Source organism: Gallinula chloropus (genome assembly GCF_964237585.1).
Source record: "Gallinula chloropus genome assembly, chromosome: 1".
NCBI classification, from domain to species: domain Eukaryota; kingdom Metazoa; phylum Chordata; class Aves; order Gruiformes; family Rallidae; genus Gallinula; species Gallinula chloropus.
This window is the reverse complement of record NC_140085.1, coordinates 121519877-121545025: the sequence shown is the minus strand read 5'-3', so window position 1 is coordinate 121545025 and position 25149 is coordinate 121519877. Positions and strand designations below refer to the sequence as shown.

Sequence of the window (25149 nt, the reverse complement as noted above, 5' to 3'; positions counted from 1 at the left end):
CTTAGGGGCTCCAAAAATAAAAGCTTGATGTTTGCTGAAGCTGATGCTTCCTCGTCTATCACCTCACAAGTCTGTCCTAATAGCAATGTCCATTGGGAACATGGCTGTAGTGGGCAGTCGTGATGTTGCAAACTGGTGGGGAGAAGCAACCCAGCTGCTGGGGGCTTCCCTCTCTAGACAGGCAGCAGGAGGGTGGGGGAAAGCCTATTCCTCATCTCTCAGCCCAAGGATGCAGCAGCAGAGATGTGATCTCAGCACTGCTATAGCAAAGGTGCCTGTTGGTAAAGAGCCTATATCATGTCTTGTTGAAAAAAATGTAAAAAGTAAAAGGCCTGTGCTTGTATGTGAGACAAAAAGGGCAGCAGAAGAGTCAGTCAGTGGCAACACCACTGTTTCCTGCAGTGACTACACCTAGAGTTTGCTGGTGTGGCTGCTGGGTTTGTTGAGCAGCAGGTAGGATGTGCCTGTAAGAGCAATTACAAAATGGGCTCTGCCTTCAGTTCTTCCTCTGTAATGAGGTTATTTCCCAGATGTCTGGTTGACTGGATGTTTTTTTCCGCACAAAAATGCCTGTCCATGGAGACTGATGTCTCCTCTTCCTTCTTCTCTGATTTGTCCCCAAGAGCCTTTATCTTCCTGCCTCATTGTTCATACATCTACATGGCCCTAACTTGGAAAGAAACCTTGATAGCCACACACCTCCTGGGTCAGGTTGAATAAAGGACAAAGCAGCTGGTCCATCAAGAGTCAGACATTATCACAACTGCCTCAAGAATTGGCAAAACAGTAAAAACCTATGCTGGAGGTGCAGAGTAGCTTATCTGTGATGAGAACATGAAGAAAGCAGCTGACCAGTATCTCTTGTTTTGTTTTGCCTTGTGCCTTCCCATCAAGGCACAGTGGGAATGTTTTATAGTAAAACATTGTGCTGCATCCTTAGCAGCTGATAGTTCTCCTTGGAGTGCAGCACCAGCTCATATTCTCTAGTTGAGAACTGTTAGGTGGAATGACCAAATACATGAAAGAAGCAAAAAAGCATGAATTTGACATGTCCCAGGCAACTAACTGATCCCCCCAGCCCACTGCCAGATTGGCATATGCTGCCCTCCCCTCTTCCTCACCCAGAAATACTGCAACCCATCCACAGCTGCTGGCCTCCAAAGCGCATGTCTGTCTGCTTCCTGGTCAAACCATGGCCAAACCACATGTCACCTTGCAGAGACACCAGTCACAGAGATGCTGAGAAATACCTCGTTCTGGGTGATTTCCTCTCCTGGGGTAGTAAATTAACCAGAGATTATGTTCTCAATGGCTTTATATATAGAGGCCTATCTATCTATCTATCTAGACACACATCTTCTCAGAAAGTTTAAAAACCCCAGCAGAAGAGTTTTGGGAATCTTTCAGGAGAGCTTCTTGGTCAGCACTGGCATATGAGTAGTGGGTGGCAATTAGCCTGGTGAGAAGGGAGGCAAAGGTGGGGTCATTTCTTGTGACTAATATATTTGCTAACAGTGCATCCTGATTTTTCTCCTCCCATGGGGATGGTGTGTTCCTTTCTGACAGTGATCCTCTGGGTCCCCCGCGTCCATGCAGTGTGGGCCTGCGTGCGGTCCTGCCCTGCCAACTGTGTGTGCACCCAGGAGCGGAGCTGCTCTGTCCTCTGCGATCGTGCCGGTCTGGGGCAGATCCCTAGTGAATTCCCTTGTGAAGCCTCCTCTATCAACCTGGACAAAAACAGCATCAAGTTCCTCTCTGAGAGGGCCTTCGGGACCTTGCCTTCCCTCAAATCTCTGTCGCTCAACCACAACAATATCTCCTTTATCACCCCAGGGGCTTTCAAGGGGCTGCCCAGCTTGACCGAGCTGAAGATGGCCCACAATGAGTACATTCGCTATCTCCACACGCGGACTTTCACTGCTCTCAGACGGCTGGTCAAGCTGGACCTGGCAGACTGCAATCTTTTCAACATCCCAGACAGGATCTTCATCGAGCTGCCTGCTCTGCAGGAGCTATTCTGCTTCCAGAACAACTTTCGGAGGATCCCGGGTGCCATCAGGGGCATGGAGAACCTGACCCACGTTTACCTGGAGAGAAACAGGATAGAAGCAGTAGCCTATAACTCCCTGCAGGGCCTGACCAAGCTGAAATACCTGAATCTGCAGGACAACAGGATAAATGTCATTCATGAGCGAGCTTTTCAGGGCTGCCAGAAGATGGAGTACCTGTACCTGAATGACAATTTGATCAGCGAGCTTCCAGAAAACTCCTTCGATGGCCTGAAGTGCCTGAAGATGCTCAACCTGGGGGGAAATTTCCTCAGGAACGTTTCCAACACCTGGTTCAGGGACCTGGGGGAGCTGGAGGTCCTCTACCTGGACCGCAACAGGATCAGCTACATTGAAGAAGGGGCATTTGAAAACCTCACCAGCCTAGTTGCATTGCACTTGAACAGCAACAATCTGACAACCCTACCCTTTTCTGTCTTCCAGCCGGTGTACTTCCTGGGGCGGCTGTACCTCTTCCGCAACCCCTGGGACTGTGACTGCCGCATTGAGTGGCTGAAGGAGTGGATGGAGAATTACAGGCTCGTCAGGGATATTCCCTGTGCCTCCCCCTCCTCAGTAGCTGGGATTGACCTGATGGATGTGTTCTATGAAAGATCGCCAGAAGGTTACTGTCTTGACCCAGTGGAGCTGAATGTTACCTCTGAAGTCCCAACCCCAAGTGAAGAGCCTTGGTCTACCACAGAGAGCAAGTTCAACAGCCTTATCTCTAAACTCTTGCTCCAGATGGGCCTTCCCGAAGAGGTGGTGAACACCACTGAAGTCTCCAGTAACACCACACAGCTGGATGGACTGACTGATGGGGTCTCTTCTGGGGTAGGGGAAGACAGTATTGAAGCTGCCTCCTCTTTTTATTTCCTAGCACTTTTTACAGTGGTTGTTTTGCAGATCAAGTAGTCCAAGGGCTGGCTGGAACATGGGTCCTGCTTAAACATTTAGTCCCTGTACCTACCTAGTCATTAGGGAAAAGTTTGTTTCATAGGCCTTGGATACATACCTGGCTCCAAAATATCCTGGGCAGGTTGGCTGGATCTGGCTCCAGATTCCCCTGGATGTTGGTGGGATCTGGTTCAAGGCTGGGACCCACGCTGAGCAGAAAAGTGGGGTCTTAGAGCCACTCGCAGAGCTGTGTGGAATGTGAGCAATGAAAGAATAGCAGTAAGGTTGAATTTTGCTTAGAGATGTGGGATGTCCCCTGCTCGGAGTGAAGGGAAGAGGGCTCTGTATGGATGGTGGAGTGGCACTGCATAATCTGTTGGGCCAACTCTGGTTGATCCAACCATCGACTTCATGGGAACAAGATAAGGCAGCAAAACCAGACTCCTCTTTTTGTATTCTGACAGACACCCCCACCCATGGTGGCTGCTGCTGAGTGCTAGTGAGCTACTCCTGATTTCCACCAGCATGTGTGGGGTGAGCAGGGCTTTCCTAGGCAGCATCCAGAGATGCAGCACTAGCCCTCGTGAACAGGAGAACAGCATCTGGGGAGGGTGCCTGCATATTAACCTTGTTTCAATGTGGTTTTATTTTTCAATGAATCTAAATACATTGCTTCAAGAATTATCTTGGGTTTACCTGTAGATTGTTTCATGGCATGACGGCAGGGGCATCATGCAGTGACGGCAAACGCAGCCAGGCCCTACGAAGTATTTTGTATTTCCACCAAGAACATGCACCCTGTAGCACATCACATTAACCAACTACCATGTCATTTTCTTTTATATGGCATCTTATTTTATATTTAAAATCTTCAGTGAAAGTTGTCTATCACAATAAAAAACCCCATAGTTTACGTATCAGAGCACATTAATAAAATAATTTGGTATTTTGCTCACAAAAATAAAATCTTACCCCCCACTTCACCCCTTTTTCGCAGTCCTTGACTTACTCTGGTAGGTTTTTTGTGGGTTACTCAAATGAGTGCACATGCATGTCCATTTCATGGTCTAGAGTCAATGACAAACTATTTATTGCAGCATGATGAATAGAGACCTTAACTTAGAACATGGCTGTGCTTACATTTGTGTTAAGTAGCAATGCTTTAAAAAATAAATGACCATATAGAAATACACTTCAGTCATATTTTAACTATATTAAATTGTTATACATGGCATATCATACTATGATGTACATGTTCATACGGAATGATGCAGCATAAACAGTCTGTTATTATTGCTACAATGTCATGAAATAGGAATAAAGATGGAAATGAATTAAAGAAATTTTCAAACATTTTCATAAACCTTTTTTTTTTCCTGCAACTTCTGCCTTTTCATGAGCAGTTCAACACAAAGGTGACCTCCACCCCTGCCCCAACTGGGTCCCCGTGGGTGCTGGAGCAGCAGTGGCAAAGGGGAAGCTGCCCTGGCTCACGCTTTCCTGAGGTGGTGGTTCAGTACGGACAGTGTGTTCGCTAAAACTGACTGAGAGTCACTGTCCTTGCTGCTGCCTCTGCCCCCAGTCACATGCCAGTCAGTACCCAAAAAACACGTGCAAAGGACAGGCCAGCTGACGATAGGCTTTGTCATAGAACAGCTGAAAAACGGTGAGTAATACACCAATTGATGCATAAAGACCTTTTCTTAGCCACTCCTGGTGCCCTCTTACATCTCTGATTGTCCAGGAGAACTGGAAAAATAAATAAACATTTTAAAAATGGGCTCAATGCTTCCGCAAAGGTGCCTTGGGCAAGGCCCGTTCACACCGGCTGGGCCAGGCCGGCCGTGAGGAAGAGTTAATGGCCTCGGCCTCAAGCAGCATGGGCACCCCAGCGCATCTGGGGACAGCCCCACAGACAGTCCCATAGCTTGTAGGGTAAAAAGCCCCAGAGAACAGCAGCCCATGTGGAAATGACTCTGTGCTCCTGACCTACCCGAGCAGCTGCCACGTGAAATGGGGAAGCTGCTATTTTTTTTTGCCTGCACGTTTTGCCAGCAGAAAGGCGGCATCTCCGGTGGCATCAAGATACACGTCTTGGGGCAGCCTGCTCTGGTAGGCAGCCCTCTACCCAAAAAACCCTACTGCTTTCTAATTAATACCAGCAATTTCTCGAGGAAAGCTGAGTACGGGGGAAACCAAACCTTCCCTGTTGTGATGGCTCCTCAGCTATCTGTAGCTCAGCCACAGTTTTTTCCTCAGGGAAGAAAGATGCCAGATGGTTTGATAAATGCCTGTTTGACCTGTTCTATGAACTAAATTCAATGAGTTTGGATTTCCAGGCTATTTATGAATCCATTAATCTTCTTAAGTGCTAAATTCATCTGTGCATTATAAAAGGCTGTTTTTCAAACCTCGTCCATCCCAATGCCACAGAGGCATGTTATGTTAAGGATGCCTTTACAGGAGCAGTATTTCATCCTGTCAGGGAAGGTTTATCAATAGGCTTGGCACAGATGGTAGGGCGCTGGGCACAAATGGTTGTATTTCACCTCTTATAAGTACAGATGTCTCATGAGTGAATTGTTTTTATAACCCACAGTCTCCTTCTCTATATGCTGAAATACATTAAGGCTGAGGATTGTCTCGCTGTGCAATTGTTGAGTATGGCTTTCACGTTAATTAGTGCTTCAAAGATGCCTCTGGTTTACCTGAAAGAATGGCAGATCCAAATGTGAAGCATCTGAAAATGCAGTTTTTAGCAGAGGTTGTGCTGTCAGGTGATGGGAAAGGGGACTGTAAAGGTGCCTTGGGCCAGGCTGTGTGGCAGCAGGGCCAGAGACCTCAGGCATTGATGATTTAAATGTCTTATAGTCAAACACACTAACTTCTTGCCACAGAAAGTTTTCCCTGGGCTGCTGTAATACAGCTGTGGTTGCCTGGAAAGTGCATAGCTGGCATTGCGCTGCACATCGTGGGCTTTCAGCTTCCCCGCTGTCATGGGGGCAGACTTTCTCCTGCCCTGAAATCCTGCTCTGCCCTCTGAGCTGAGAGATCAGCAGTGTCTGTTTCCAGGGGCAAAGAGCATTTGGCATGCGAGCACGCTGGGCTGACCAGGAAAAGCCCCCAAGTCTGCGCATCGCTTTTGCTTTGCCCTCGTCCTTTCCATGTCATTCCTGCCTCGTAACCCTCCCTGCTCAGCCTGGGCATCATCTTTTGCACACGTTTACTGGGAAGAGCAGCAGCCTCTGGGAAAGACAGTGAAGTTCCAAGAGGCATTCCAGTGCTGAGAAACCTTCGACTAGACTTGAAGTGCCTTGGTTCAATCTTTCATGACCCTCGTTTCTGAGGTCATAGCAAAGTTCACTGATTACATGGGCGGTGCCAACCCCTAGCTACCTTCTTCCCCCTTTGTTTTGAATCTCCTGACTAGAAAAGATGTTGCACTGGGGATCTGCATTTTGAATTAGTGCCTTGACTTTTTCATTTTCTTGTAGTGACTCCTGTTGCAGAACTGTGCTTCAGCTGGCTAAAGCTGCTGCTGTTTGTTACAAGCTTGTGGTTCAGGGTCACTTCAGAAATCAACGCTATTTTGTGACTGAGACGCCTCCAAAGATGTCACAGCACTATGGGTCAAGTCCAGCTGAGTTGCTCATCCCAATTTACCCTGGCTTTGGGATGTCCATGTCACTGTGCCATGGGTTGAGGTATTCAGAAAGCACATTCTACTCTAGGAGGGTGCAGTGCTGTGTGGCCTGAGGCTGTCCTGGGACAGCAGATGGGCGAAATGAAATCACAGGTATGTCACTGCTCAGGGACAAATCATCTGCCATGCAGTCTGAGGCTCCTCACACAGAAGCACATGGGCATAAAGGGGCTGTGACATTGCTGCACTTGCATCATCCAGCACTTGGTTCTCCATGCACTGGTGAGGACAAACACTAATGGTCTGACAGTGATGGGGTGAGCATTTCGTTGGTATTAACATGGATGTCCTGCAGTTGAAGCGATGTGATTCCATGCACAGGGGGGATGACATCGTTCTAGAACTCACCCATGATGTGGTTTCAGAAGGGTGTCCCAGGTTACAAAATCATTGCCTGGCATGGACTCTGCCCCTCTGCCCATGGTCAGGCAGAAGCTGGGCTAGGGGATGGTAGGAATCTTCAAGATTTTGGGTTTGTTTTTTTTTGTTGTTGTTGTTTGTTTGTTTGTTTTTTGACTGATTGGTCAGTTTTGATTGCATTGACTGCCTGTAATCAAGGCAATGAAAATGGCTGAAGACATCTATCAAGCCGGTGTCTGGACCAACTCCAAACATTTCCAGCAAAGCCCCATCTGGAAGGGTGATGTGGGCAGGCTTTGGTCCTGCCCTCAGGGTGATGCGTTGGGCATGTCCTTGAAGCGGTGGGGAGGGATGTTCACAAAATGCCTGGTGTTATGTTGTACTTCCTGACCAAAGTTTATTCATAGAGCTGGTGTTCCCAGAACGAAGCATCTGAGGCACTGGGAGAAGGCAATTTGTTTTAATGCATGGTACCTGATAACACAATAGTCTTCACTGGTGGAACTCTATTCTGTGCTCTACGACCATTGCTATTAAATTTGAAAGGAGAAGTGGTGAAAGCAAACAGAAGAAAGAAATTACCTGATTTGGGATATCATCTCTTGGTCTCAGAACTCTGCCCCCATGCTGCATTCCTAGGGGTCTGTCATGGTTCAACCCTCACCAGCAGCTAAGACCCACACCATTAAATCCCATCGCTCACTTCCCCCATGTGGGATGAGGGAGAGTATCAGAAGAGTAAAAGCAAGAAAACTCCTGGGTTAAGATAAATAGATAAGTTCAAAGCCACACACACAAACAAGGCAAGACAAGGAATCCATTCCCCACGCCCCATGGTCAGACAGGGGTTCAGCCATCTCCAGGAGAGCAGGGCTCCAGCACACCTAATGCTAACTTGGGAAGACAAATGCCAGCACTCTGAATGACTGGCCCCCTTTCTTCCTTCTTCCTCCAGCTTTACATGCTGAGCATGACGTCATACAGTACGGGATATCCCTTTGGTCAGCTGGGGTCAGCTGTCCCAGCAGTGTCCCCTCCCAGCTCCTTGTGCACCCCCATCCTGCTCACTGGTGGGGTGGGCTGAGAGGCAGCAAAGGCCTTGGCTCTGGGTAAGCATTGCCTCAGCAATAATGAAAACATTCCTGTGTCATCAATGCTGCTTTCAGCACAGATCCAAAACATAGCCCTGTACCAGCTACTGTGAAGAAAATTACCCATCCCAGGCAAACCCAGTGCAGGCTCACACTCAACATTAAACACAAACACCAGCTTTATGTGCCAGTAACTTCCCGTGAAATGCAGCCATTACCTACTTTATCTTGTGGAATCTTACGCCATTTTTTTCTGTTTCAGAATGAAATATTAAGTCCAGAGTGAGAAAAATAACTGTAAATGAAGACAACTTCTGCTAGAAAGGCAGCAGATGCTGGCCAACTGAAACTCTGGAACTTCATTGCCAATTTTGAAATGGGTTGTCATGTACTTTAGCTAATTCTTGTCTTTCCAGTATCTGGCTGCTAGCTCCTAGTTTTATTTTTCAGGGTTTTGGTTTCTTTTTGAGTTTTCTCCTGATAATTTTTATGTTTACAAACTCAAGAGGAACTCAATCAAGTGAGTTCAAGCTTCTTATTCCAGAAAACTGTGGTTCCTCCTTTGGAGTATATGAAGCCTTGTAAGAAAATAATGTGTAATGATCATTGCTGCCCCAGTGTGAGCTTCAGAGACAGTGTGAGCTTGGGTAAGAACAAAATACTTTCTAGTTACTTCAAGTTTCTAAATGATGGGTTTTGTAGAGCTGAGGTATGGACTTGTTGGCCGTAATAATACCCTAATTATACTGGCCCTTCTTTTCCTCCCACCCAAACCTGACAGGGACTCGTGGAGTTTGACAAACTTGCAGCAGTGACCTCCAAAACAGTTTTAAAAGAGCTTTGTGGAAAACGTCAACCACAGAATAAAGACCATGAATGATAATTAAAACCAGCATCACTAGTATTACTTTGAAGAAAAATGTAGCTATCTTAAAAGTGCAACAAAAATAATCTTAATGCTGAAAATGCACAAGGTCTAAGAAGCAACTGAGTCAAGGGACACGACCAAGTGACCAGGCTGGTGGACAAGCTTTATATTTTACATGATGAAGAGGCACCTCTCTGTCAAAAGCTAACCACGCACAAGAGCAGCACCAACATGTTGTCTCTTTGTCTTGGGGGTAAGCTGGCCTTCAGAACTCTAATAGAAAAGTGAATATAAATACAGCAAATAGATATTTCCGGACAGAGCAGATCTTGCTCTAAGCCTGATTTGACCCTGAGGTTAGTCAAACCAGTCTGATCTTGTTCTCTGTGGTTAGTTTTAGCCTTGAATGCGAAAAGTTCATTACTTCTGCAGTTTCTCTCACTTTTGACCTTCACCACATCCTTTGATTTTTGTTGTACTTCCCTCTTTGTCTCCCTCGCTTTTAAGGGCTGACAGAGTTAATTCTTAACTTGTACAGCATACAGCTTATATTCTCTGTAAAGAAGCCCAAGGCATTTTAAAAAGATCTAAAACTTCCATCAGCTTTTCTATTCTTACTCGTCCCACAGTTTGCTTTATGTGCTTATCCTATTCATTTGCTTCTTGGATTAACAGCACCTTGTGCTTATTCAGCATCTAAGATGGGGGGTTTTGTCTTCTGACAGGAGCTTCTGGATGTGGCAACAGGTTTGCAGTGAGACAAGTTTAAGATGACCTATTTCTGACCCCTGTTCCCCCTTTTCCCAGTTGCAACTCCTTGTTCCTGATCCAGAGCAATGTGCCCTCATTGCAGTGCTGCAGCAGGGCTGACCCTGCTCAAAACTGGACCACTGAAATGTCCCAGTTAAAAACAACATCCACCCCCCACCTCTTGTTTTCCCTGAGATTTTATGAGTCAGGTTGGGCATAAGTAGGTTAAACTGGGGGTACCAGTAAGCAAATGTGATTGCTCTGTCTGAAAGGGAGGCAAGCTAAATGGGAAGATCATAATTGTTGGTTGTACAGTATGATTTACTCATGCCAGCATGGGTCTGGTGCACAGGTACAGGGAGAGGTGTTCTCTTTTCACAGAAGTCAAGTAAACTGACAAGTGAATTTAGGGACCACTACAGCACAACAGGCCTTACACAATAGCTTAAGGTACACTGCAAAAACCCTCTTGTTGTAGGACTTATTAGCTCTTGCCATTAGCCCTACTTAGTGCAAACAGCTTTTTTTGAAGGCGACATCTTTGCAGCTTGTCTACCTCCTCCCACATCTCCCCTGAGCCAACACATGAGCAGCCCCTGAGCTGGTTACTTATGTGCCTTAATTAAACCGATGAGCAACAAGTAAACATCTCCTGACTGATTAGATCTGACTGCACACTATGGAAATGACTGCTGGGAGTTATCTGGCGCCAGCTGGAACGGGGTCTAATAAGAAAGAAGGAGCGTGAGTCTGTGCAAGGACACAGAGCTTGTGTGGGATCACACAGAGTTGTGGTTGTGTGGGATCTTCAGGGATCTTCAAACCAACGCAGTATTCTAGTTTTGAGTAATGGTTTTTGGTTTCATGTTTCTATTTTACTTACACTGAGGGCTGGCTCATGAGCACAGGGTTACTGGGGAAGGTCTAGGGAGGCTCGGGCTTTGCGAGGGCAGACAGGGGGACAAGCAAGGTGTCCTTGCTGCAAGTGAGGAGACACCGAGTGCCCGGTGGGGTGAGGGTCCTGGCAGCAAACTGAGTCATGCGGGCAGGTGTAAAAATACACGTAGCTCAGTGGGGTTTTACTTCTGGGCTTTTGGTGATGAACCCAAAGCTGAGTGCACAGTGCCAGGCGTAGGCAAACAGGAAACGCGATAAATCAGTAGCAAAGGACAGCTAGCTGTGTGCATATCAATTGGGATGGGGTTGGCAGCAGCAATTCCTCACCGTGCTGAGTGATTGCGTCTCAATGTACTGTGACAAAGAGATATATATCAGACTCAGTGTGGACAGGCACTTTCTTGATGTATGAGACTGGCAAAGAGTCAGAAGACAAAGTATAGAAATAAATGCTAAACTTGCAGTTGTACAAAGCTGCTTGTAAATACCTGTGCTGAAACTAGTGATTGATGACTTTAATAGATAAAATGTAGCGCTGAAATTTGCAGATGGAGAATTTTTTTAGGTCAGGAAGGCTTAAAGTAGGTTTTGATGAATACCAGATTACTTGAAAGCCAGGTAATTTGGAGCCATGTGATAGATAAAATAGATGTTGACATGTGTAAGGTAATACATATCAGAAGACACAACCTGAACAGCTCACGGCCATGGCTGGGTTCTTGGGGAAAGAGAGACCTGAAAATTCCTGTGAAGGGCCGGTAGATCTGCTGACATAAACCAAAAGAAATGCTGTAAGTAACAAAGACTGCAACAGGGAAAAAAAAAAAAGCAAATGATAAAGCAATAGACTATTATGCTTTTTAGCAGTACATCCTGATCTGGAATATGTTCAGCTTATGTCTTGCTACCTCAGAAACGACATAGCAGAAATAAAGTTTGGTGACAGAAAGAAATGAGTCACAGAACTGAGATGTCTCATTAGCCAGGACAGAAAGGACTGGCTTTGTAAACAGGGAGAGACCTGGAAGGTTGTAAGTCTTGCTTAGGCAGGCCTAGAGAGCGGTAAGTCTCATGGGAGCTATGAGGCTCCCTTTGTCTTCTTTGAAAGCCCCTGTGAGGAAGCCAGGTAACCAACACCACACTGATCATGGGCAGCATGGGACACGAGTAGTCACAAATTCTAGAGCTGAGTGAGCCATCTCTGCACTGTGCCACGGGGCACAATGCCTTTCGCTAGAGGGTCCCCTCGGGATGCGGAGGTTCACTTCGATTCACAGGGCTCCTCAACTTCCTTCCTCCCAGCCGTCACTTTTAAGAGCAGAGGTGGGTTTCCCTGCTCTTGGCTCAGCCCTTGCCTGTGGTGGGTCCTCCTGTGACTGCTGACAGCCACTATAAGTGAGTCTCAACTGTGGACGCCGTGACACCCGAGGTCCAGCTCAGGGCACACCAGGTTAGCAGAGCACAGGTGATCCCGCTCCCAAGGGCCCGTGCCCTCTCCATGTCCATCAGGACTGTGATATTTGCTGATCTCAACCAATTTAATCGGCTAATGTTGATCAATCCTCATGGAGAAAGTAAGCACATATAACAGACCACCAACTGGTTTTAGTCAGGTAACCACACATGAAATATCTACTCGTACTATGCCGGTACGAACAAGTTTGCTTACCCATTGGTGTGACAGCCAAGACGGTGTCAGGAGCACAGATTTCAAACAGAAATAAACTCACTTTGGAGCTCCATTCAAAGAAACTGGACTTTGTGAGGATGCCCTTTGGGTGGAAAAGAAAGTGCCAGAAGAGCAGGGACAACCTGCAAGTGTTCTGCTCTCACAATGGGTTAAAAATCCCATCTCAGGAAGCAGAAGATCAGCAGCAATCAGCAGCTCTGGCTGGAGTGTTGTTTTCAGAGCTCCCCACTGGCCCCGCAAATCCTCATGTGTGTGGATGGTTGGCCTGAACGCAGGCTCTCCCTGCTCCTGCTGAAGCTCTGTATGCGATGCCTGGAGCAGAGACCTTGTGATGGCTGCTGAAACCTGCTTTTGTGGACTTCCAAGCACTCTGATCTTATTTTACTTAGTGTAGGTGGGTGTTTCAATCATTTAAGTCTATTTCAATTCATCCAGGCATCTCTCCTTCTCCTTCTAAAAGACTTAGTTGTCTCCTACTTACTGGCTCCTGACTAAACAAAATGACTTTAGTATAAAATATATTTTATGATAAAAACTATAATAGAAAATTATAGTCACTGATCCCAGACCCTAGAGTCTGTAGGATTCAGTCCTGTATACCATTCTGAGCAGCCATGTTACCCTGGTTACTGCACACAACCAGAAGTAGAGTTTGTGGGACTTGGCAGAGAAGATCTCATCGCTGCGTGGATCCTAAAAGGTCCTTTCTGGTGTGACACTCAGCATGTGAACCCCACGCAGCATCGGAGCCTACAAAGCAACCCATCCGCTGCGCTGCCGGGACGGAGGGCAGGAATGAGAGAGCAGATAGGAACACCCTCAGTGAACTCCCACTTTTAAGTTGTTGTTTTAATGCTCACAACAGGTATATATGTTAAAAACATGCTAATGAAAATACACGGCTAGACCGACAGTCCAAGCTTCTTGAAATGAAGAGTTTTTCCCTTGCCCTCCATGGGTTAATGTCACACCGCGGGAGATCCCAAATTACAGCCAGAAGGAAAACGTTGAGCCTGGCAACGCATACACGCAAGAAGGCGAAACCTTCTTTTCCACCCAAAGTCTTGCTGATTTAAAACCACAAATTGTGACAAGACGACGCTGGCAGAGTGGGACCCTCAAACTGCCGGCACTAAAACCCTTCCAAGGCAGCCCCCGTGCGGGGACAGCTGCTCAAGCCGCTAAAATCAACAAGGTGTTTTCCTGGGAGCAGGATGTCTTTCCCCTTCCTTTCCTTTGGGGGAAATACCCCAGAGGCTTTACTGAAATGCTTATTTTGACAAGTGAATACCTGCAATATTTTATTTGAGGAGAGTCGTCATCATTAGCAAACCTGTGAGGTTTGAGACAAATCTGCTTTTTAAGCGTTATAGAATTTGTTTGCATGTATTTTTTTTCCCTAACATTAAATGAGAAAAAAACCCACCAACCCAGTTCTGAAAGTTTTTGTACTCAACAGAAAATGACCCTGTGGAATTTATCTTTTTTCACTTACTGGGTAACTTCATAAATCTTTACCGGGTTATGGTTCTGACACAGAGCTGATGCTGTTGTTACACCCATCCCAGTAAGCAGAAATGGCTACGGCAGAATAAGGAAATGCTTAAAACTCCACATTGTTGGATTTAGTGAAAAAGGACTGTGTTTAAAATACTTATTTTCTGTGCAAGCCTGGGATGAATTCTTCAGCATTCAGTATTATGTGCTGTAATGTCATAACCTGTAATATTTACCACTGAGTAAGACAAATCACTCTACAAAACTATTTGTTGATCTCTCCCTCCTGCGCATCTGCTGGTTAATATGGAGATGAATCTTCAAAGACCTTTTGGAATCAGGGTATTGAATAATGCAGAGGGTTAAGACATTTGTCAACTCCTAGGAAAACACACCCTAAAATCAGGTTTATGAGTGCAATGCCACCCGCTCCCCCTCTTTTGAATTGCACAAAGATGGACCAAGAGTTAGACAATTCTGCTATTTTGCATGTACTTAGGTTTCTTTTCATACACTCAATGAGTTATTATTCCCATAGCAGATCTGGGCATGGGCTGATGCCATGGAATTCTCCCTACTCTGCTGCATCTGTCTTTTAAAAGTTCTGTTGTGCTTTTGATATATTTCCTGGTTCATTAGCTGTGACGTTCAGGCCTATCTGTACATTACCCCTGCTATTTTCAGGAATTGCTCCACCACCGTGACCATTTTGGGAAAAAAGAGGGGGAAAAGACTCCATCTGGATGGACGACAATGGAGGAAAACCAGACTCGTGTTTCAGCTTCGAGAGGAGCTACATTTAAAACCAAGCAAATTCCTCCCTTTCCCTTGGGTATTTCCTTTAGGCAGACAGGCACAAAAATTAGCTGTGGCTCCCGGTAAGGGAGAATTTGCAATTACTTTGTGAGTACTCAACACGAACTCTTTCAAGGATACAGTGTGGGATGGGCCACTATCATCCAGTTATCATCTTTCACAACACAGACCCAGCCTCAAGTTACCTATTCCTCACGAGAAGGTACTGCAGAGATGTGGCCAGATTTCATTTGCTACCGATCTCCCTGTCACAGTTTCCAAGACAAGGTACAGCACAAGGCAGGGATGTGCACGCACATCACCACCCTCCCTTGATTTTTTCTTAGGGAAAGTGCTCAGCTTTCTGTCTAAAATCCTAACTGAGGTTACAGCTGCAGGAAACATCTTTCTGAGATAAGAATTAATTATGTATGTAACGTACTGGTCTGGGAAAGAGCCTTTAAGAGGCTTTGACTCTGAAGCTAAATCGTAAGAAGTCGGAAAGCTTCCAGACTTGCTTCAGTCCAGGCCCCGCAGGATTGGAACAGAAGATCCTTTAATGGGAAGAAAGTAAAAAATTACCATAGGTGCACAACCTGTGTGTTTCAGACAGTGAAAAATTCACAGGGTAAACATTTGAATGTCAGAACCAGCTTTGTACTGCTTGTGTAGCGTTAGAAAAACTACACTCTCCTCTAACCTAAGCTTGTGTGCTCATCCTCATGGTAAGCACACAAGGCACAATCCTTCAGCAGAAGGTACTTCTGGCCTGCTTGTCTACGATGTATTTCCTGTGGAGCAGATATATATATGACTGATGTAATGTGCAGCAGTCTCCGTGGTAAGAGTTACGGGCAGCCCTTGGCTCGTTAAAAGTAGCGAAGAAACTAGTCAGAGACAGGCCTATTAATACAATGAATATGCTTTTCATAAAGAAAGCAGGGTTCTGTGGTGTCTGCTTTAGCTCATACTCTGACAATTGTGCTTATAAAACCAGATGACTCCTACTTAAGCCAGTTGAGAAATGTGCTTTTCCTGTAGTTTTCATAAATCCTTTTCTACCAAGTATGTTAAAGCCCAAAATGGAGTTCTAACAGCCTTCATTAAAGATGCTGAGAACTAATTGCAGTGAAAGAGAATGGCACTGGAACTGTTTGCATCTAGTATTTCTACCTAGATTTGCAAAAAAACTGGCGTGAGCTTTGGCAGCATTTCCAAGTATCCGTTTAAATGACAGCACTCTGAAATCATTTCCTTGGAGAAAAGGCTAAAAATGGAACTAGTACTGAAGTCTGTGCATTTAACTTTTTCTTATGGCTCTAGCACACAGGTCTTTAAGTACATACTCCAGTTCAATGCTCCTCAGGCTGTAATGTCTCATCTTCCGTGTTATCCTTTCAAAATCAACAGAGTAACCTTGCTAACCAAGTTTCTGAAGCAGGCAGCGATACTTTCACTTAGAGGCTACTGGCACAGCATCTTCCTTGACCCAAATCAAGTAAAAGCAATGCTGAAACATAGGGCAGAACTCAGCTTTGACAATGAGATTAAAAACATTCCCCTGGTTTCCAACAGTTGTGTGCTGTGGCCAGGACTGTCTAAAGCAGGTTACCATCTCCGTGCAATAACCTTACTGCTCTGAGACACTGAATAAGCTAGTGAACTCTTATTAAGTAAAGGGGAGCAGAGGTTGACGTGCATTCATTATACCAACTTAACACCTGGAAATCACAGGCATCAGTCAGACTGAGAGGCAGCATACTGATATGATAGATCAAGTTTTCTTTACAAATCTGAGCCCCTGTAAAAAAATAAAGTATAAAAGGGGCAGACAGACATGTGTTCCTTCCCAATCTCAGGGTTGCTTCTGAGGCTGTGTCTATCATAAATGTAGAGGTCCAATTAGGCAGCAATATGTACAGTACTAGGAGGACCCTTCTGTTGGAGGCTGAAAAAGACCCCAAAAATCATAGCATTAGCTCTGCACCTGTAGGAGTCTTCGATATGAAAGCAAAGCTTCCAGCTGAGTTTATGGCAGCCTTTTGCCCTCTATGTGGAACACAATGGAGGCGCATCAGAAAGGTTTGGGCAGGGCAGAAGGTGGGGGAGACATGGATCAGGCAGGCTGAGGAGTCCCGGGCTTGCTCTGCGCTCCCTGGGACTGCGCCGACACTGGTTCACGGATCTCGGTGGGCTGCCTGGTTCAGCCGTGCTGAAAGCCCGGGGGGATGTCCCCTTATTTAATCCCTTGCTGCTGAAGGCTCCAACAAGGCGAATGGTCTTCAGTAAAGAGGAGGCAGGACAGTATGCTAAGTGATGTGCTGTATGGTTTTTGTCTCTTGGTAAAAGGCTGCAATGAAAGAAACAGCTCTCCATGTCAACCTTTCTACTGTGGAGCTCTGCTTGAGAGAAGAAAAGCGTAACTGCTACGTGAAATCGTTGTTTGTTGCCAACTACATAAGGCAGAAGTGCCCTCATTGGGCCTTAGGAGTTTTCTTTCCTTATGGGCTGGATACACAAAAGCTCCAAGAAATTCACACTAACAGAGTCAAAAGCGTGTAGCCAAAACATTTAATGGCGGGCTATACCCGAATTACCACAATTACTGCACCTGTTCAATGTCACCAACACTTGAGATGAAGAACATGTCACTGAAGTCAGAGACCAGTGCTTACCAGAGGAGAAGTTTGTAATTCTAACACGAGGAACACTCCACCTGCTCAGTTTTCAGTGGGTTGCCTCATCTTTGTGCTGTACTGGGAAATGAGGTAGTTTTGAGAGTGAACGAACCTGTCACTTCGATGAGCTGAGCTAGTGTGCAACACTACCCCTGCAACAGCTGACCTACAGGAACATCTGGCAAGGTTCACCCACTTGCTTGAACCACTGCTTGAAAGGTTACCTCTTACTCACTAAATAGTTCACGGTTCGTACCCATCCCCTTTTACAGGGGCTAAATATAGAGGAGGTGAGCAGCTACTCTTACTCTGATGAGTTTCTGCCCGTTCGCTGCCTTGCTTACTTCAGGCCCACACAGGCGTATCTCATCGGCCTGCTTCCACAACTCCACCAACTGGAAATTCCAGGTTATCCCGGTACCCATTTTGGGATGCCGTGACACACCGTGATTCGGGCTGCAGCGCGAGTGGGTTCGGCAGGTGGGGTAACGCGACGGATCAAGTTCCTCTCTGCACTGCAGTGCTCTGGGTGCTGCACAGAAGAACCCCCTTGCCTCACCTGGCTGGCTGGGACAGCCAGCAGCACCTTGGTTTCTCCCAAAGATTTTACAAGAGTAAATCTGAGTAGGCCTGACCTGCAGTAGTAGGCAGGAGAAAATGAGCAGCCTGTGCACTTGGTGATAATTACCCCTGTGATAAAGGTTCAACAGCACGAACCTCTCCTGATTACACGTACAGCGGTCCCAAACGACTGGAACAACCCCACGGATCAACTGCAGCTGATGGTTCAATTCTGAGGACGCCGCATCACCTGACCAGAATGACTAAACTTCGTTCCACAGGACAGCACAGCCACCCAAGCTTTCAAGAGAAACCATTTTGAGGAACACCTCTTGGTGGCAATGCTGGCTTCTGATAACTGTTTTAATAACACGTAAGCACGAGCTGCCTGCACCAGTGACAGTGTGAAGAAGGGAAGCAAAACACCGTGTCAGTGCCCAGCACCCAGCTACATTTTCTTCCTCAGCTCCACTCCAGCTCTGAACTCAACCTGTGCCCACCTGGGTAGAGCAGGGCTGGTGGCACAGGCTGCCAGAGCCTGCCTGCCCTTCGCAGTGTTTAAGAAACCTTGAAGCTCCCTGTGATGAAATGAAGGACCCGAAAGCGTTTAGTTGTTGAACACATAAAAGGAAGTATATTTAAAATAAAAAAAAAACTGGTCAGACTGTAGAGTCGATTACCATTTTTAAAGGAATTTACAGGGCTGTTGTAGATGAGTCTTTTGGAATAGTCAGTTTATCGCAACGCCTAAACTGGTTTCTTCATTGCACAGTATTTTCTTTTAAAATGTGTGCATTTTTAAACAATTACATACATATTAAAAATCAGCATTTCTTTGCTTAAACTTAATTAAAACGTTAATACTCTCAGACAACACAGATCTGAAATGGTGAAACCAGTAATTGCCCCCTCCCACCTTACAACAAATTAAATTGAGACAAAATTACAAACACATTTCACTACATGATTATTATTAATAAAAATCAGGGTTTTTTTTATAAAGTTGCCCAAAATGCAAGGGATGTGCATAGGTTTACAACTTAGTCAGAATAATATTTTACTTTATTCCCTTGGGTACGTGTTCCCATGAACGGAATGTACTTTGCTGTAGATTACAGGTTTTTTTTCAACACAGATACACCAACGGCATGAACGCTTGCGACTGTCCACATGCATTAAGAGTCAAGACCCAATTTCAAATTTCTAAAAGTTTTACAGAGTTCTTCAAAGAGACAGTATCACATTATCTGGATGTTACACAAAAGTACTTAAAAATACTATCCTAGAAAAAAAAAAAAGCGAAGAAAGGCCTTTAAAATTTATGCATTTGTTTCGTAACCACTAGGCTAATTATTTCAAATAAATAAAGGAAAGCAAAGTATTCCAATCCATAAAATCAGACTCTAAAAAGAATGTAGTGTTCCACCCCCAAGTTAACAGAATCATATTATTATTACTATTAAAATAGATTATAGAAAGCAGCATCTATTTTGTGCAGTTTTTAGGGGCCCTTGAAATAAAAAGCTATGATTTCCAAAAATATAACATTCCAAAGGACTGAATAATACATATATTTAAAGATACATTTTATTAAAGTTTAGGAGAAATGATTAAAAAAAGATACTGTCTCTTTAAATTAATGCTTAATTTTTTTTTTCCCCCTCCTCCTATCTATTTGGACATGACAATAATTATAAATTTAGGTCACACTACATCTAGGTAGTCTCTAGGGGCCAAGACCTGTTGACACAAGGTCAATAACGAAGAGGTTTTCCATGTATGAGGTGGTTCCCAGTAATGACAGATTTATTATTATTATTATTATTTCTTTTTTTTTTTCTCAATTCTCTCGTGACTGGTCTAGTAGACCCAGGAGACCGGGACCCACTGTGAGGCTGTACACACAAGCTCGATGGCTTCCTCCAGGTGCCTGATAGTCTCATCGATTTCGTTGTTGATAATTGTTAGGTCAAAGTAGTGTGCATATGTTCTCTGTAAGATCTCAGACTCCTTCTGCAGGCGCTGAAGAGATTCATCCTGTTCAGCCATCAGAAAACAAAGCGGAAGAGAGGTAAGTCAGATCCCTCTTGTGCCCTTCTAGGACAGCTTTCTAACTAACTGTTGCTTACAGAGAAGGAAATGGGCAAAAAAGCCTTGGGGAGGTCTGGGCGATGTAGATTTCCCCCCCCCACCTACATCTATGGAAGGCACAGGGGAGAAATGGCACAATTTCTCTCTTGGAGCTGACATTCAAACAGCACTCGGTTACTGACGGGACTTGAGACAAAACAGGAGCCAACGGCTAAACAAGCGAGGCCGAGGGCGGAAGCTCCGAAGAGCAGCGCAGACACGGGGCAACGCAGACCACGTATGAGTCAAATGTACAAGGTGCACAAATATGAGCTACTGGGCCTATGTCCGGGTAAGGGCAGGAGAAACGGGAGAGGGTGTGTTGTGGGGTGTCAGCAGTTCCTGGTTTTGGTAATGTTTTGCTGCTCAGCGTCTGTCTTCTGGGTCTACTTCCATTTACTGGTAAGGAAGTTCTCACTCCGCGTTTCTCCGTGGTTCCTATTTCAGAGCGGGCCATTTCCAGCACCTCTCAGTGTGAGGACATGAAGACGAACCACACTGCCCACACTCAAGAAGGGCCAGCGACAGCAGACCAGCGCTCTCCATGTCTCTGTGTCAATGCCCTTACACAAACAAGGGCATCCTACTTTGTGGGTGCACTATGGGACTCTGTGCGGCCAGCAACGCTACCACAAAGGGCTTTGTTAGCAAGGCCTGCCTGCCTTTCTGAGCAAGTGGGATTGCAGAAGGCTTCTTGCTAGGGCTCTGCAGCTATCCTATGTTTGAATTCTCTTCCTGAAAAATCCCTTGGAAATGAAGTTTAAGGAAAAATATGGACAGTATAGACTCCTGCTGCTCTGTAGCATCTATAGGGTGACCCTACTTGAGCAATCAACTGGGACACACTCTGTTACAGCAGAGTTTTAGGCTGCAGGAAGTACAAAGTGCCTATAGATATTTTCAGAAATTATTCTGGGAACAGATTTTTATCTACCTAATAAGAGACCCTACTCTTGTTTCTTGTTTGAACTTTCAAACAAAAACTTGCAAGTGTTTCAAACACACTTACAAGTGTTTGTAGTAACGGTGACAAGTAGCTGTGTAGGTCCTCTGAAGGGAGCAACCTGGGCTGAGACAGTTCTTCTTCCCTCTAGCTATGAAACCAGCTACTTGTGGAGAAGTTCTGTACCAAAGTTACAGTTCTGCTTCTCTCCTGATGCTGCAGCCCCAAATGAGGGGGGAATCTCACCTTCACTTGATAACAACTGCAGATTTCATTCTAAGTCAGACAAATACTTCTCAAATGTACTTCAGTACTTTTCTTTGGACCATTATGCATCACCAGTGGTCCCAGAACATCAACAGAAGATACCAGTGCACGCAAATGTACCTTTGCTATTATCAAATAGAACAATATGGATGGATGCTAATATTGATATATTTGTGGAACTTTTCATACACCTGAGTCATTAAGCAACAAACCTAGTTAGGTAAGCTGCCAACTTCTTATAGATTCCAAAAGAAACATTAATTTATATCAGCTGAGGATTTAAACTTTTCTGTTTAAATTACCCTACAATGGCAAAAAAAGCCCCATCCTTGCCAAGCAAAATATCTTCAGGGCTTTAAACATATCCAGCTAAGATTGATTTTACTTTTTAAAGCCAGTCGTAGGAAAATCATAATGCACCTTTAAAAGAGTTCTAACCTCATGGTGCAAGGCTAACGCTACCTGACCCCCCTCAGGAAGCCTTAGAACTGTTAATTCATAGGCAGCTTTTAACTGCTGCTCAGATTTCCCACCAGCGTCATCTTTGCCTGCTGCAAATGAGAGAATGAACTTTTCTCGCCAAAACTTGTATCTTACTGTGACTGACAGTAAATATCTGAAAAAAACCTACAGGTATCTTACTGAAAAAAACCCCACAGCTATCTTACTGAAAAAAAACCCCAAACAATCAGCAGGTAAAGAAGAAGGAACACTAATATTTACACAGATGTCACAAAACTAAAGAGCTTCAAAAACTCAGTTAAACCTGAACATTTTCCTGACTTAGCTGCTCCTAGATCCAACTTTACCGGGATCAAAGTGGGACATATTATGGAATATCTCAATGCCCTGGCCTGTTGGAAATGTAGAATATTACTTCTTTCCTCTACTTTTAAGGGCAGTGACAAATTTGGTCTAGAACATTGAAGCATTTTTCAAACAGATAGAAACTTTCTCAAGGGATTACAGATCTTGATTTTGGTTTTATTCTGGAGATAAATTTCACTTGTGTTTCTCACAAAGTTTGTACATTCAAAACCACATCAGACTCAGCTAAGTGCTTCCTCCATCTATGTTTTAAACACCAAAATTAATCTCTGAAACTAATGCTTACTCAAAATTTGTGCTGCAGTAAGTTGCTCTCAATTTCTCTAAAATTTCTCAAATCTCCAATAGTGAAGATCCCAGATTATTCTCCAAGAATAATATTCTCCATTGGTTATGCTTTCAACAGTCTCAAGAAAGAAGATTCTTATCAAAACGTTCAGATAGCTGCAGACAGACAGATGAATGGCTCCCATTTGGGAGCAGAACATGCAGTTGGCATTTTGTGCTGGTCTAGTTGCAGCATGCCCATATCTGGAACAGACTTCTCTTTCCTATCACTGGAACTAATTTCCCTCTCTTAATCTTCTCTCCTCCACCAAAGGCTGGACAAAAGGGAGCATAACAACGACTTTTACCCATGAAATCTCTCCCACGTGCATCAGTGACATCTTCAGTCTCTAAGGGCTCTAACAGAAAGAAATCTCCTCAATTTAAACAGCTGGTGGATTGCAAATTTCTTCAGAAAGATTTCTTTTATTCTTTGGCTGTAGGAAGGGAGGAAGCAGAGCTAAAATTTAGAAGAATCTGGCCTCGTCTTTGCCGCTGTCTGGGCAATGGGAGGTAGAAAACAGCTGGAGGAAAGAAGAACTGCTCCATTATTTCCTGGTATGCTCTCTCCTCTCAGTTTCAGCACACTAATAATCTGATTTAAGTTTCCTTTGTGACTGGACAGGTGGGAACCCTCTGGGAGATTTCCTATATCACTTAAATTGGTCTTGTGCTTTGCAGGATTGCTCCTAACGCACTGAGTATTCATTTGGAAAGCAAAGTGGTTTCTCTCCTAACTCTTGCTGCATGGACCTTGATTATTGAGATATTTTGTGTGCTCTGTGATAGGCCAGAGTGTCTCAAGACAGAAACTTGCACAGATTTTACCATAAAGTTCAGATGTACAGCTGTAAGAGGAGAAATTTTACTCTCTAGTTTCTTATTACTCACAGATAATTTTAACACAGAGATCAGAAGTCATTATTACATTTAATTTTTATTCCGATGGCAAAATAATGATTGTATCTACGTTCTAAAACTACTGAAATAACCAGGACTACCTTGTCAGCCCCTAGCTGGTACTTACAGGCAGTTTTCTGCACCATTTTGGCAGCTATGTACAATTAGTACGAGTGCAGGAAAATGAAAAGAAAAGCAAAGATGAAATTTAAGAAAACATAAGGGGGGAAAAAGGACAGTCATTTACAGAAGTATTCTCAAAAAGCATAAGTAAAAATAAACAAAGCAGGATAAGAGGATAAACAGAAAGGGATATGCATTATGCAAATGATCCTTTCAAAAAGGAAGCATGGATGGGAAGTATGAAACATGCACTGTCGACCCTTGTTTGCTCCCTTGCAGGCTGGTAACACATAGACACGATTTCCCTATCTCCCTTTGTGCAGCCCAGTGAACCAAGGAAAACAGGATCCTGTATTTGGGTGAGGTCTCTTGCCATTACCATTTCCTGTTCCTCCCTTTCCATAAGCTTAATTGATTCATAAATTAGCAGCTTTGTAAGTGTGGCCCCAGCTCGGCAACTCCTGTGCTTGAGTGAATCCCGGTGTGCACAGAGACATTAGTCACAAGAGCTTAAACTAAGTCTTACAGCATGAATGCAACATCTCTTTGGCCTGAGCAAGGCCTACCCCACCACTACTGAATCCCACAGGGTACCTGGCCTCCTGAGCCCTGCTGCAATGCAAGCACAGCGCTTGTCTGACACGTCCTACCAACTGTTCCTGAAGTGACACCATGCCATTTGCTTGCACAAAGGCAAATTCAGAGGAGAATAAAGAATTACAGCATTTTCTTGAGCTCGTACTGATTTACAGCATGTGCTGACACTGGCACTTAGACACCTACCAGTTAGGGCATGAGGCCATATGACACAGTGAAATGACATGACTGACTGCTCTGTAAAAGATCTTTCTTTCCCCTCCCACCTCCCTTCCTGGCTATGAACTTTCACTTGGCATCGGTGCTTGTCAGAGCCTTTGTGAGCTGCTTGAAAACTGACAAAAATCCACTTTAGAGCTGAAGTAGCTCACTGAAGGATCTGAGAAGTGCCACGGTCAGTGCAGACTGGCAGTATCTAGTTCTGGACTCCCTGGTATAAAAAAGACAGGGATCTCCTTGAGAGAGTCCAGGTTGAATGAACTGGGGCTGTTCAGCCTTGAGAAAAGAAGAGTGAGAGGGGATCTGATTAATGTTTATAAATATCTGAAGTGTGGGTCACATGAGGAAATGGCCAGGCTCTTTCCTGTGGTCTGTGGAGACAGGACAAGGGGCAATGGCCTCAAGTTGGAGCACAGGAAGTTCCGCACCAACATGTGGCAGAACTTTTTCAGTGAGGGTGACAGAGCCCTGGGACAGGCTGCCTAGGAGGGTGTGGAGTCTCCTTCTCTGGAGATATTCCAGACCCATCTGGACACCGACCTGTGCGATCTGTCCTAGGGAACAGGGGGGTTGGACTCAATGATCTCTGGAGCTCCCTTCCAACCCCTACAGTTCTGTGATTCTGTGCATGTCCCAGAAGCAAGTCAGAGAGCATCACTCCCTTCAGCAACTGTGAACTGGGAGAATGCCTCAGCTGCCAGTAAAATTGCAGCTTGAGGCCAATATTTTTCACTCTCTACTTGCTATTTTAAGAATAATTCAAAGTATTTGCATTTAAATATGATTGTCTTGTTCCTTATTCTCCTGCAGGCCTCTGCAGTGATGTCATAGTTTCACACTTATGATATTGTAATTACATTTCTATAGAAACAGGCTTTAGAGACAGGGCTTCTGACTTTATTTTGGCATGATCAAGGAGACAGCTAGGAGCTTTGGAACAGATTCATGGTCTAATCCAATTGATTAAATACCTTAATATC

At 44.8% G+C, this 25149-nt stretch overlaps 2 protein-coding genes across 4 annotated transcripts in view; one reads left to right on the top strand and one right to left on the bottom strand.

Moving 5' to 3' along the window:
- Positions 1 to 1544: 1544 nt before the first annotated feature.
- Positions 1545 to 2963, top strand: NYX (nyctalopin; the record flags this gene model as incomplete). Its single annotated transcript, XM_084279481.1, has 1 exon — positions 1545 to 2963. The coding sequence occupies one exon, from the start codon at positions 1545 to 1547 to the stop codon at positions 2961 to 2963; it is 1419 nt and encodes a 472-aa protein (XP_084135607.1).
- A 15484-nt stretch (positions 2964 to 18447) lies between these two features.
- Positions 18448 to 25149, bottom strand: part of CASK (calcium/calmodulin dependent serine protein kinase) — a gene marked incomplete at its 5' end in the record, with an annotated part of 219985 nt that continues 213283 nt past the window's right edge. For all 3 annotated transcript variants that reach the window (XM_084262855.1, XM_084262856.1, XM_084262854.1), the window contains one exon: positions 18448 to 19872. In XM_084262855.1, coding sequence (XP_084118981.1) covers positions 19696 to 19872 — 177 coding nt within the window. In that variant the 3' untranslated portion in view covers positions 18448 to 19695. The remainder of the gene's footprint in view (positions 19873 to 25149) is intronic.